Source organism: Euwallacea similis, chromosome 32 (assembly GCF_039881205.1).
Source record: "Euwallacea similis isolate ESF13 chromosome 32, ESF131.1, whole genome shotgun sequence".
NCBI classification, from domain to species: Eukaryota; Metazoa; Arthropoda; class Insecta; order Coleoptera; family Curculionidae; genus Euwallacea; species Euwallacea similis.
This window is the reverse complement of record NC_089640.1, coordinates 765,481-778,637: the sequence shown is the minus strand read 5'-3', so window position 1 is coordinate 778,637 and position 13,157 is coordinate 765,481. Positions and strand designations below refer to the sequence as shown.

General features: G+C 33.7%; 2 protein-coding genes across 14 annotated transcripts in view; one reads left to right on the top strand and one right to left on the bottom strand.

Annotated features, from left to right (window-relative positions):
• LOC136418091 (coiled-coil domain-containing protein AGAP005037) overlaps positions 1-13,157 on the top strand; it is a 90,500-nt gene that overhangs the window by 25,614 nt on the left and 51,729 nt on the right. For 6 of the 13 annotated variants that reach the window (XM_066404028.1, XM_066404025.1, XM_066404023.1 and 3 more), the window contains 2 exons: positions 882-1,039; positions 3,817-3,985. In XM_066404028.1, coding sequence (XP_066260125.1) covers positions 882-1,039; positions 3,817-3,985 — 327 coding nt within the window. Of the gene's footprint in view, positions 1-881; positions 1,040-1,239; positions 1,703-3,816; positions 3,986-13,157 lie in introns of those variants that run through there. The other 7 variants (XM_066404032.1, XM_066404031.1, XM_066404027.1 and 4 more) reach the window with 2 other exon arrangements.
• LOC136418097 (facilitated trehalose transporter Tret1-like) lies at positions 5,510-12,698 on the bottom strand. Its single transcript, XM_066404044.1, has 2 exons — positions 12,567-12,698; positions 5,510-11,180 (listed from the first exon to the last, which is right to left on the bottom strand). The coding sequence occupies exons 1-2, from the start codon at positions 12,613-12,615 to the stop codon at positions 9,862-9,864; spliced, it is 1,368 nt and encodes a 455-aa protein (XP_066260141.1). The 5' UTR covers positions 12,616-12,698; the 3' UTR covers positions 5,510-9,861.

Here is a 13,157-nt window from a genome sequence, read left to right as displayed (position 1 = left end):
AAAATGACATCAATCTACGATACGATATACTTTTCTTACGGGATGCGCGCGCAACGATAAAGAAACAAGATTATTTCCCACTGCTTCGAACTGGTATCCACAGAATGACGCATCACAAACAAACATCAACTCCAATGTCTATTTCCTAGTTATATGTCTTATTATACCCGTACTTGCCTGTGGCTTGTGAGTAAATGCAATTCTCATAGTTTTTGTGTTTTTTTAAATACACTGCTTTTCAGGGCACATATCTGACAACCAATTAACGAAAAAAATTAAATTTTGTATCTAGAGGTTTGTTAGCATGATTTAAACTGCTCATAAAAATAGTCGAAACGGCACATTTTTCAATCATTTATAAAAGCTCTTATTTTAAAGACGCCTTGGCTGATTGTCATAATCAAGATTCTGAAAATTTATTTCTTCTAAAATCATTCACAAATATTCATCTTAAATTTTTTTTATGACGAATATCATATATATTAAATAAAAACACTTCAATTTTTTGAAAATTGAATTGTACCCTATATTACGAACAAAGACAGGTAAACACGTCTAATAGCTACGAAATGCATTGGGTTGAAAATTAACAATTTTGAATGGCAATTTTCCTTACAATGTACAGTATTGATAAGTTTTTTTCGCTACGACCTCTCAAAATTGATTAAAAAATGTACCGTTTCGACTATTTTCGTCAGCAATTTTTTTGAAAATCCAATGGGCAACGTTGCAGTATCATTCAACCGAAACACTAATTTATCGTTTAGGCCTAAACTAACCGAAACCACAAACAACCTAAAATGACCTCATCGATTTTTTTCGTACGCTTAAAGTTACAATCTTTATAAAGTTTTTTACATTTTCCTATTTTTTTGTTTCAGCTCGTAGTGACAATGAAGGTGGGGAGGTGAGAGGAAGAAGCCGCAGTACGCGGCGTGACGACCCTCGAAGGCACACTCTGGGCGCAGGTGCGGGTGGTCAATATTTGTCGAACATGTCTGGTCAAGGAGGACCATTATCTCGGACCATGGATCTAGAGGTAAACCGCGCCCAATCGCGAAAATTCCTATTACATCAAGTTCATTATGATCCGGAATCATCGTTAAGCCGCAGATCCTGTTCTCATCAAAATAGTAAATTGCGTGACCTCACCAATTAGGCCGACTTAACCATTATTACAGGCCTGATGATGATCCTTCAGTGGAATTAATTCAGTTTATGGCGGGTCTTTGAATATACCGGTTGTTTTTCCACAATATTACGTATAATATAATCCGGAAATTTATATATATTGTGCGGGAAATTTCGTTATTAAGCTTCCTTGAAATTGGCCCTAATATTACAACCCAGGGATAATTTATAGGCCAATAAAAATATGTCAACCCAAAGTGTCGTTTCTCTCCCTCCAAATCTGGAAATGGGCTCGAAGTTCCGCCTGGGTCTTCAGACGGAAAACAGATGCCGAAATAAAGACCTTGACAAGAGAGACAACAAAAATCCGTCAAAGCAAGTTAATTTCAATCCCTTGGCGAGTGTCATCTCTTTTACTGAGTCCCTGTCCTCTCTGAATCCAGACGAAATCTTGGACAAGACCGGGAAAAGGAAATTGATAAAGGTCTCGGAACGGTCGTTTGCACTTGAGAGAAACGAGCCGGTTAATTTGAAAATTGTTTTGACACCTTTGGAATCCGCACTTCGACAGGTAATAAAGATATGTCAAAAAGTAATCTGTATATTTAAGGAGGGAGATAACAGAGAAATTAGAGTGACTACAATCATACGTAGATTTAAATATTTCATGTTTAAAATATTAGCGTGCGATAAAAATTTTTGTATGCACGTGGGATAATAGTGCATTATAAGTGTATAAGAAGGCCTTTAAAGCACACCCGACATATTCCAAAACACTACGTGGAATATAGTGTTTTGGAAAGCACAAGGTCTTTAAAAGCTCTGATATGCGAATATTATACAATATTTATTACGAATGTATATATTATATTTTATTACGAAAGCAGCAATATTACAATTAATTTACTCTTTTAAGCCTCAAGAAATGTTATGAATTTAATAAAGCGTTTAGACGCGTTGACATTGAAATGCCTGTAATATTGTTTCCTTAGTAACCATACATCATCGTGAGGATTCTTCTATGAACGCTACAGCGAGGACATGACATCACTTTTCTTCCAAATCAATACAACAATTTCTTCTTTTAGAATTTTAATAACCTTTTCTATATTGAAATATTTAGGGATTTAATACGTATAAAATCAGTTACATATACTCAAGGGAACTAACTTGCTCCTACAAAGCTACTTAGGGATTTCCCGGATGCTGTGTTTTTCAATTTTTAAATAATCCTCACTTAATACTCTTCTTTTACAGTAATAGTCGTGCATCGAATGCACCTAAACTCTATGGCGTATTATGTGCCTAGAAGAGACAGCTTATTCTTGAAAGCTGCCTTTCCAGGATTTATTGTTTCTCAGTTCTAAAACCTTTCAGTACATGATTGTTCACGGGGTAATTGAAGTTGATAATCGCTTCTCTCTATAGAAATAATTGGGAATTGAACCCGCATAAACCCACTGGCGTAGTGTGCGTAGTGAATCTTGACTAAAGTTTAACAACTATATGGGAATACCGTGTTCAAAAAAGAATGTTTTCAAAGGACTCTACTGGCAGGAACAAATATTTTAGGGAATAAGTCTCATCCCTTTTTTGTAACAAAAAAAAAATCAATTTAATGGCCGTGTTCAGCAGCGTCAACAGTTGTGCAACTATCTGTATCTTTGCTAAATGCACCCTACTTCAAATATATAGCAGTTGTAAAACTGTTGCGTAGCTGTTATCCTCACTGAATATGCCCAATTTATACGCCTACTTTTACTTATTACCAGTAACGTACGGGTCTCTGGCTAAAGATTAGCAACGACAAGAGAATGCACTATTCATAGAACAATGTAATCAAACGTTTAAAAATCAACATTGTACTACAGTGTGTTTTTAAACAAAAATAATTTCATTTTATTTAAACGAAGTTAAATATTATTAACTTGATGGGACAAGTAGTCATTGGCGCTTTAGCCTATGGACTAAGATTAATAAACAATTTATTGAGTCTAAGACCAGATGCACAATTATGATTCAAAGTCGGTTTAGCTGATTCCAAAACTAGTTCGTTAACTATCTCATAAAAATAGAATTGATGTAAAATTAACATGATCTATGGCACTTAGTAACAGCAATGTTACTCTAATGGGTGGTTCATGGACCAGTTCTGATTCAGCTAAACCAATTCTGAAGAATAATTTTACATCAGCGATTAAAGCTATATGAAAATGCTACTTTTAATACTAAAAAATTGTGTTTTTCGTCTAACTTCTAGTAAATAGACACAAAAATAAATACAACAAAACGGTAGATTACAAATGGTTTTTTAACCCACTGACCACCTGTCCGTTTACTTCACCCTCAAGATCATTATCTGACTAATTAATCTTCTAGCCTGACGCAAAACAATGATTGTTCCAGATTCAGTATTAATCTTGTTTTTCTTTGTTGGTTGAGTTTCCAGCTTTCACTGTAACGATTCTATAGCAAAAGGGGTGAATAAAAGAGATAATGGCTGATGGGACTTAAATCAGCCCCTGTTAATTCCGTTTCTTAGCGCATTATTAAGTGTCAAGATTTTGGCGATTTATTCAGGGAATTAATATTTCGGTTGGAAGACAGAGATGTAAAATGCAATTCTTTTACATATTAAGGGTATTTAATTTAAGCCATCGGGTGCAAACTTATTATCCTCATTAGGGCCACTTGCGGGGATATCCGCCCCCCTCAAATGCCATGCTTTTCGACGACGACCCTGGTATCATGTCGGAGGTGGAGACCAGCTCCACAGGGTTCCGGAGAGGTGGAAAACAGCGCAGTTCCCTTCCAGTTGTGCGAACGCCCAGCAAAACCTTGGAAAGGCCCTTAGGTAAGCATTCCGAAACGTTAATTAAAACCTGGGTAGAGTTTTAATCGCACTTTTCCAATAATGACACCTCCAAACGAAAAGGAATTCGAATTATAAGAGTCAGACTTTGAAAGTTAGACGAGTTGGAGGATTATTTATCGGACATATCTATGGATTTTGCCATTCAAATATCTTAAAAACGGTTTCAGATATTTTATTTCACAATGGGTGAAGTAACTTTAAGGATTTTGAGGAGTAGGGCGTGAAATTTGAAATTAATTTTGATTGAACTTAAATTTAATGACCCTATCTTAATCTGTTTTTGAGATATCACATAATAAAAGTCGAATGACTTATTTTATAGGTACAGTTAGAAAACTATGATTTCGAGATTTTGATTTGTGAATTAGGAACACGCAAACCACAGTTTGATGAATGGTTTACTTAGAAGCTACATCAACATTAATAATTCCAAATAGTATATCTGTTATGAGAGTTTGAAACATTAGGCTGCTGGCCAAATAAAACGTAAATATCTATATCATGATAGGCTCTAGGATAGATGTATGCCTGTACTAAGTTATATAGGGATGATCAAAGTTCCGGAGGTTTTACATGGGTACATACAGCCTTCACAAGTTCACTAAACAATTTTTCTCACACTTTTCGAATGGAAAATTTTGAGAAAAAAATATCGTTAAACTGATTTTTCAATTACAACGCGAATTCTCGAATTATTGTGAAAGAATTAAACTATTGAAGCTGTATGCATTGTTTCTTGTAATAATTTTATTTAATCCCGCAGCCCTTGTTCCTAGCACACCTCTTATTATTTATTATGAAAAAAAACAACAGTTTTTTTCTCTTCAGTGGAAGATGTTCAAGTAGGTACCTTTCTGTCACAAGTTATCAAAAAGACATTCTCGTAAGCGCATCTCGACTTTTTTTACTATTGAATTTCTACAAATACAAAATGATCTACAAATATTTTGTAACAATTCTTTTTAATCTCGTAGACCTCGTTCCTAGCACACCTCTGTCTGCTATGGAAAAAAGGGGAAAGTTTTCCCTAAGGTACTTCGGTACAGTCTGTATAATCGCACATGGTAGTAATGTCATTATTTGGTCCACCGCGCTGAAATTCACTCACGTCGAACGTTAATTGCTAATCGAAATGAACGTTTTTGCTTTAATATCGCTTTATTTAAGCCTTATTAAGTGTGTACCGTGAAAATATACTTATATAGGGTGGAATAGCCAAATAGAATAAATTCAATATCTACATATTTCAACCTATGTAAAGAAAATACCGAAACATGTCAATTCTAAATTCTGAAAATATATTCTGTAACGTAAAAATTTCATCCCTAAATTTAACTCCCTTTGCGTGACAATTGCAACCCCCAAATTTTTAAATTGAAAGTATGGGTTTGTGATACTTCAATTGAAAGGTTTTTTTTAATTTTTTATTGAAAACTGCTATAGGTTTAAACTTTATTGGAAATAATAATAGAAAAAAAATAAATTTATGTAATTCACGACATTTTCTACAACAAACTAAAAACTTAATAACTAATAACATTTCGTTATTGATAATGTAATAAAATATCAAAACAAATCAATCTCAATAAACTATGAGATATTTAAAATGCATGACCTGCTTGTTTTGACTGTTATTTGATTAAAATTCGACGTGAAAATCCATGATAAATGCTTGCAGCTGCAAGAAGAAGGAGAAATCTCTGAACGTGAATGATGTGTGTTGCGAATAACGAAAGAAGCAAACTACAGTTCTAAAAAAGGAGAAATTTGGAAGGATATTTCGCATTATATCCATTTCAGATATTAAGGTAGCGCATAACAGTTCAAAAGAATAGATGCTTGTTATCAAATCATTCAGCAGGAGATAGAAGTTAAGTTGATTTGGAGATTAGATCTTTTCACTTCCTTTCAACTCATTTGTGGCAACATATACTATCAACAGTAAGTACCGTGATATCCAACTATAATAATTCCAGTATATTCGTATCACAATAACATACAGAAATGTTACAACTTCTGCCTAATGTTCTAACCAGTGTTAGTTTGGCATGAAAGATCAGACTTGAGTTATTCATTTATAAATTACACGGATCTGGAAGTACTATTTTCTTCAACACTAAAGAAATTTAATGGTTTTATATGGATTGTTTATAGTAACTAGTGTTGTAGAGTAATAGAAGCTATGTCGATAGTAGATCACTGTCCAGAATGCCCCATCCAAGATATGTTACTTGTCGATGGTTGTTCTAGGATTGGCCTTCTATACAAAATATAAAAACTTAATAACTCCCTTTTTTATTGATGCGACACTCTATTCTACGTAACTGAAGCTGATTTTTGCTTCTTTTTTTTTAAATAACTGATAATAATATACAAGAGGGCCTAATGACAAAGAAGTTATTTTGGGTTTTTTTCGAGAAACTAGGAAACTCGAAAGTGGAAATTCAACTTAGTGAAACATTTGAAACTATCTCTAGATTATATTATAATATTTGCGTTTCGTTCTTGTAACTAAATAAATATACTACATCCTTGTCTATTGAAATTTAAAATACATTTGACTAAGTTAATTTACATAGTATGTAATTTCCAATGAAATTCATAATATAATGTATAATAATACAGATTCACAAATAGGTATTTTACTTGATTGTGTATCAAGTAGATGAATAACATCTAGACCACTGCAGAAAATTAAACATTTCATAAAACCTATTTTGTTAGAATATATTAAAAAACGTATAATTTTAAACAAACTTTTCTGGATTTTTTTAAATGTATACAGAGTGTTTCTGAAAATGTGAGCAATACCCATTCTTGTCAAAATATAGTAATTACGTTCATAAATTATTTTTCAAAAATTTACCCTTACGCAAATACAGGTCTTTAAAATTTTATGGCAAAAATGGTATTTTCTAAATAACTTTTTTTCCAGTTGATGAAATTTAATGAATTTATTTTAAAGTAATACATTTATTTTTAACAATTTAATCACAAAAATGTTGTTTATTTTGGTATATGGGTGATAGACTGAAAAATACACGTAAAATTCCATTACTTTTGTAAAATATGCTCTTTGCTCAAATGGTGTTTTTCTGGAAAGTGGTCCGATTTACATGCATCAACCAAGAGTTCCTTTTTTCCTTAGGCACGCTGAAAATCTAATAAACCACATAACGGTTAAAAAAACCAAGACCTCAAAAATATTTAGCGCTTAAGAAGTTGAGTGTAACCTTCTCTCCGCTTGCCTGAAGGTGTACAAATATAAAGAAGTGTTAGGTGCTGTCTTATTTACTACTACGAGTGGCCCAAAATTCATTAAATTTCATCAATTGAAAGAAAAATTATTTAGAAAACACCATTTTTGTTATCAAATTTTAAAGAACTGTATTTGTTGAGGTTCCTTCGATAAACGAAAACCACGAAAACAACAATTTGGTTTACGAAAGTGGACTGTATTAAATTTCACTTATATAAATAATGGTAAAGTATTGGTCTAAGTATGAAGTGGGAGTTTGCTTAGTTGGGAAGATTACGAGTTACGTTTACGATCACATGTCTAGAGCGAGCACTGGTCAAAGAGAGCAAAATTACTGCGATCATCCCTTAAGTACTAAACCCGAGGAACTCCACCCAGGGGCGCACCAATACCAGACGCCATTGCGGGCAATGGTCGCGCCTAAGGTCATAAAATCGCCGCCATCTGGCAAATACCTATACAAGTCGCTTTCATTGAAGTATTGCGATCCGCCGAATTGCGGATCGCGGCAAAGGTCCAATTTAGAAAGCTTCCTTTGACTGGTAGCGTATTTCCCAGCCATAAAGAGCCCTTCGATATGGCCTGATGGGTACGATGGTCTGGCGCCCAGATGGAATCCTTCAAATACGTATCGATGCCCATGGGCGTAACTTAAGGGATGAAAGTACAAAACAAATTGACTAAGCAAACTACGCCAAGAAGCAATAACCTAAAGTCCTTAACAGTATTTCCGTAAAGGTAAGTTTTTGGAAAACCATTTATAACCATAAGAATAATCTTTTGACAAGAACTTTTCATTTCTGGGATATTCCCTGCATTTTTTGAAACACCCTGTATAAAATTGTATCATGGATGCATTTGTAAGTATATACAGCAAAGAGGAAAAGTTTTCTGTTTGCCATTTTTAGTTATTAATGCACCATGATTAAGCAGCAGGGTAGGGCTGGCAATTTGTGTGCCTGTGTGGGTAATACACCAGTCATAATGGCAACTAAATTTTAAAAATTTAGTACCCAGTACCTGACTGCGGGAAACTTGCTTTGCGTAAGTTTCTACATAGTAAAATCTGCAATGCATAATTTTGCATTTAACAACACAGATCATCTATTAGGATCATAGTGGTAGAAGCTTATCCATGTACTATGCACAAGATGTATTTTTCCTTATAAAGAATGTGAAGGGCACTCTAACAGGTTAAACCATCTGCCTTCTAACATAAAAGTGTAGTATTGCAGGGGCATTGTATGATTCCACCACAATTATTATGACCTGCATACAGTTTATAGTTTAATATGATTACATTGTGCTCTTATGAGGGTATTCTACAGAACTGGAGCTACGAGGTGGGCTAAGTTAGAAAAAGTTGCTTTTTGTGTTCCTAACAAGAATGTAGGATCATATTATATTTTTTCCGTTGGTATCGTTTCCAAGGATTATATTTTATCTCTTCCGTTACATGGATATTAGGTGAACGCGAAAAATGGTCAACTTTGAAAAGTCTGTTTTATTAAACTATAATTTTTGTAAATAACTATTTTTTGTAAATAATAAATAAGATATCTAAACGTTTTATGCATAACCATTCTTTGGTGTGCATTCTGTACCTAAGCTTTGAAAAGAAAGTTAAATAAGCTGCAATTATTATTGATCATATAAAACAGCAACTTTTTCTTCATTTATAAATGACCTCGTGTCTACAACAGGAAGAACAGATGCTCCATAAATGCCATCATATTAAACTGAACGCCTGTATATTAATAAATACAAAACACAACAGTTGAACTTCAATCATGTAGATGTTTCACATGTCGAGTGCCATATAACCGTGTCTTCCTTATCCAAACTTCTACTACTTATCTATATCTATATTGATCAATATCTCGGTTAATACCTCCCTGACTTCATGTTCTCAAGTTTTATATATTTAGAACATATCTTAAGTCTAATTAACAACAGGATCTTCGTTTATCAGTTTTTAGTTTTTTCAAATAATCTTTTAATACTAACCAATTTTCAACATAATTAGAGCAAATTTTTCAAACAAAATTATTTAGAAGAAAATTAGTGTAATATTTTGTACCAATTTTCTCTAAATCCTCAAACCCCGCTTTCAACATGTCTATGTTTACAGTAGAAAATAAGGCACTTAAGTGGATATCTTATGCAACAATTTTTTATAATAGCTATACAGTTTCCTGAGATAGCGACGCTCAAAAATTTTACACATTTTTAGAAATTTTTGAATTTTACATTACATTCGCTAATGTTACAAAATAATAAATTTTATACTTTACATTTTTGAACAATTTATTATTTTAATATTTTTTGCACATTGAATGTCTCCGAAACTTCGACTCTATAGCCTCGTAAAGCCCTTCAAAAATAGACTTTCAGGAAATCGTCTCATTTAAGGAAATTAGATGAACCAAACATTTGGAATTTCAAATTTGTTACCTAAATTGCAGGTGCATTTCTATCAATTGTTTCTCTATCAGCTAACTCTCCTTTCTAACTAAAACTAAATTATGATCTAATTTGATTTTACTATTCTCACTCACACCAAACACACAATAAATAATCCTTGCAATCACTATCGTTACAACATTGCCTGAATTTCACTGAAAGTCTTCCCGGTGGTTTCCGGTACCCAAATAATGTCAAACACCACCGCAAACAGGCAAAACCCACTGTAAAACCAAAACGTGCCGGCTGTGCCCAGAGTTTTTGTCAATGAATTAAAAAATTTGGTATTGAAGAAGGACAAGAGCCAGTTGACTGCTGCAACCGAAGACGAAGATACTGATTTGACTTTATTTGGGAAAAGTTCTGAGCTGATGGTCCATGGAACTGGCGCAAAGGCCAAATTGAAGAAGAAGATGTAGCTGATGAGGCCTGTAATTGGGACCCAAGAAATACTATCTATGCTCATTTTCCCTTCTTCTTTCACGTAGAAAAACGCCCCTAACGCTGCCAATGAGAGACAATCTCCTAAACAGGAAATAGCTAAGGGCCATTTTTTGCCAGTTCTATGTATAATTAAAGGGGCTATGAAGCTAAAAGTGAACATGCAGGCTCCGCATATGGTAGAAGATATTGAAGCTGATAATGAACTTCCTGAGGCCTGAAATATAGGCTCCAAATAGAAAGTTACTGGACTAATTCCTGACAGTTGTTGCAAGATTATTAAGGTTAAAGAAATGATTAAAGCCTTGAGAAGCTTTCGATTTTTTATGATGTCCAGCAAATTCCCATCCTGCTGCTCATTAATAATCTCTCTCAAATGCCCCACTTCCTTCTCGGCTTCTTTTTTTTCACAATGCCTCAAATTCATTATCACAAGCTCTGCTTTTGAGTACTCCCCAATTTGCACTAAATAATGCGGAGTCTCTGGAGCAATAAAAAAAAAACACACAAAAAAGGTTGAAGGAATGCAAGCGAGGATCAAATTAAATGTTCTTATGGACAGATAAGGCCCTAGAGCATAAGGAATAAAATTCCCTAAAGTCCAGAATATGTTTAGCGAAGTTGACAAAGCTGCTCTATTGGAATCTTCAGTTATCTCTGCAATATACATGGGCAATATAGCATATCCAGCCCCTTCAGAGAACCCATTAATCACTCGTCCAATGTAAAATTCATTGATGTTGTTGGCAAAAGCAAAGAGAAGGTAGGCGATGATGTGGGGTACTGCAATTATGAGAAGTGTAAACTTTCTTCCGATTTTGCCTGCCAAAAAGCCCATGGGCAAAGCTCCCATGACTGCTCCGATATTCAATAAGCTGCCCAGCCAGGAGTCCTCATCGGGGGTAATGGGGCGGCCTAAGGGATTGATGGATGTGTCATTGGAATAAAGTTTGGGGTATATTGGAGAAGTCCATGTCGCACTTATGTCCCCGGAAGTTGCCAACAAGTCCACTGAAACATTAGAATAGATAGGTATTATAATTAATGAAATGATTGTTCCACAGCCAAATGGACTTTATTTTCGTAGCACTTTCAAAACGGTATCTCAAAAATTAAAAGATGTGGATGTTGTGCCTCATTTTTGAGTTATATCTAAAACAGTTGCTCCACAGATACCCTCGCATCGACGCTCGAAAATTTTGTAAAACGTAGACATTTTCTTCGCTTTGGAATTTCTCTAGAAATTTTGGAATTTTTTGGAGTCCTGAAGCATTCTTACCGAAATGATGCACTCACATAATTTTCCACTGTGCAGAATTACATTATTTATCACATACTTGAAAAGGTAACTACATTTTATTATTGCAAAAATTTTGAGATTAATTTCTCGACTAATTTTTGAAATAGATACTCAAACTAAAGTGGATTCCATTGTTATTTGTTATGGAACCTGACAATAATGGCTATCTAAGAGAGGATTGAGTTTGCTCTTGAATTGCTACAATATAATACAAGTAGTCTAGCCTTGGAGGCTATTGTAACATACTGGTTTGATTTTACATGAAAATGCAGCCTTCATTTATATTACTTAATCAGGAGGCGGTTCGGTTAACACAGATTTGATTAACACAGAGAATTGCAATGGGACTGAAATTACTTGAAAAGCTCGTAGAAATCAGCATATTTTCAGTATTCAATTGATATCAACCATCTATTGTTTCATCAAGTTAATCGAAAACGTGTAGATACATAATTATGTATCCTTGATATATGTATTATAAAATGGAGATTCAGTTGTATTGTTTGTTTCTTGCGGGAATTTTTCTCAAAGCAAAATTCCTACAATTTTGTATTGTATTCACTTACTTTTATTGTTTTTGTACATATCGTATATTTTTACTACGGCTTTACCCTAGTAAAAAGGTTCAGTTTTTGTATATAAATATAATATCATTTTCGCTTGCGTGAAAGCTTAAAAACGATTACCAATTTATGTAAATTTATGCCAAAACCATATCTAAAATTATTCCAATTATTGAGCGATAACTTCACGTTCTCGTATATTTTTATTGCAGCGAAGATAAAAATAAAAATGTCGAAGAAATGACGAGGAAAGTAAATTGAAGGAGAAACTATGAATTCTTGGAAATTGGAATTTATTATGATTCAGTTAAGGCAACGAGTGAGATCAATAGAACCTTGACAGGTAACAGAAGAGGAATTGAAAAGTGGGTAACATAAAATTATCTCGAACACCAGAAGAAGAACCTAAAATGCTAATGTGAAAGTTATCCATCATTCGCCCTAAAATCCCTGATTCAACCAAAAGTGCTGATACAAGCAAAGTTACAAAAGCTGGCTTCAGCTACTCAAATAAAACTTTTTCGTCAAACTTACCAACTAGAACAGTCAGAAATGTCTTAAAAGGCACGTTAATCCCCAACATTCTTTTTTACATTTACATATATAAATGCACTCAAGAGATCTATTGAGATTACCACTTGTTCACCAATTTCACGTAAATGATTTAGCGATTTTATTCAAATTGTTGCTACCTTTATAAAATTTTCTCTACCATTATTCTCTAGAAAACCAGTTTATCAATAATATAATCATAATCAATGTCGAATATTTCTAAATTATTATCATAACTTAGTCAATATATGATTGCAATCTTTTGAATGGTCCTCCAAAAGTATCTCTGTAATTTTTAAAAAGTAAACAGGGAGGAAACTCTGTTTGGAACTAGCGGAGAAACTTTAATCCAGGCTTCTTAAAACTTAATGAAAAATACTTTTTTCTTGAACCTTTTACTAGGCAGCATTCAATTAAAACTTTATGTTTTTTTGTCTTTTACTAATCAGCAATCCTACCCTGGAAAAGCCAATTTTCTATTTAAAGTTCTGGATAGCTGGTTTAGAAAGTAGAGATCAATTAGCATTATGAAAATCGTCAAAAGTTAGCTAATAAGAGCCGTATTCTAGAATT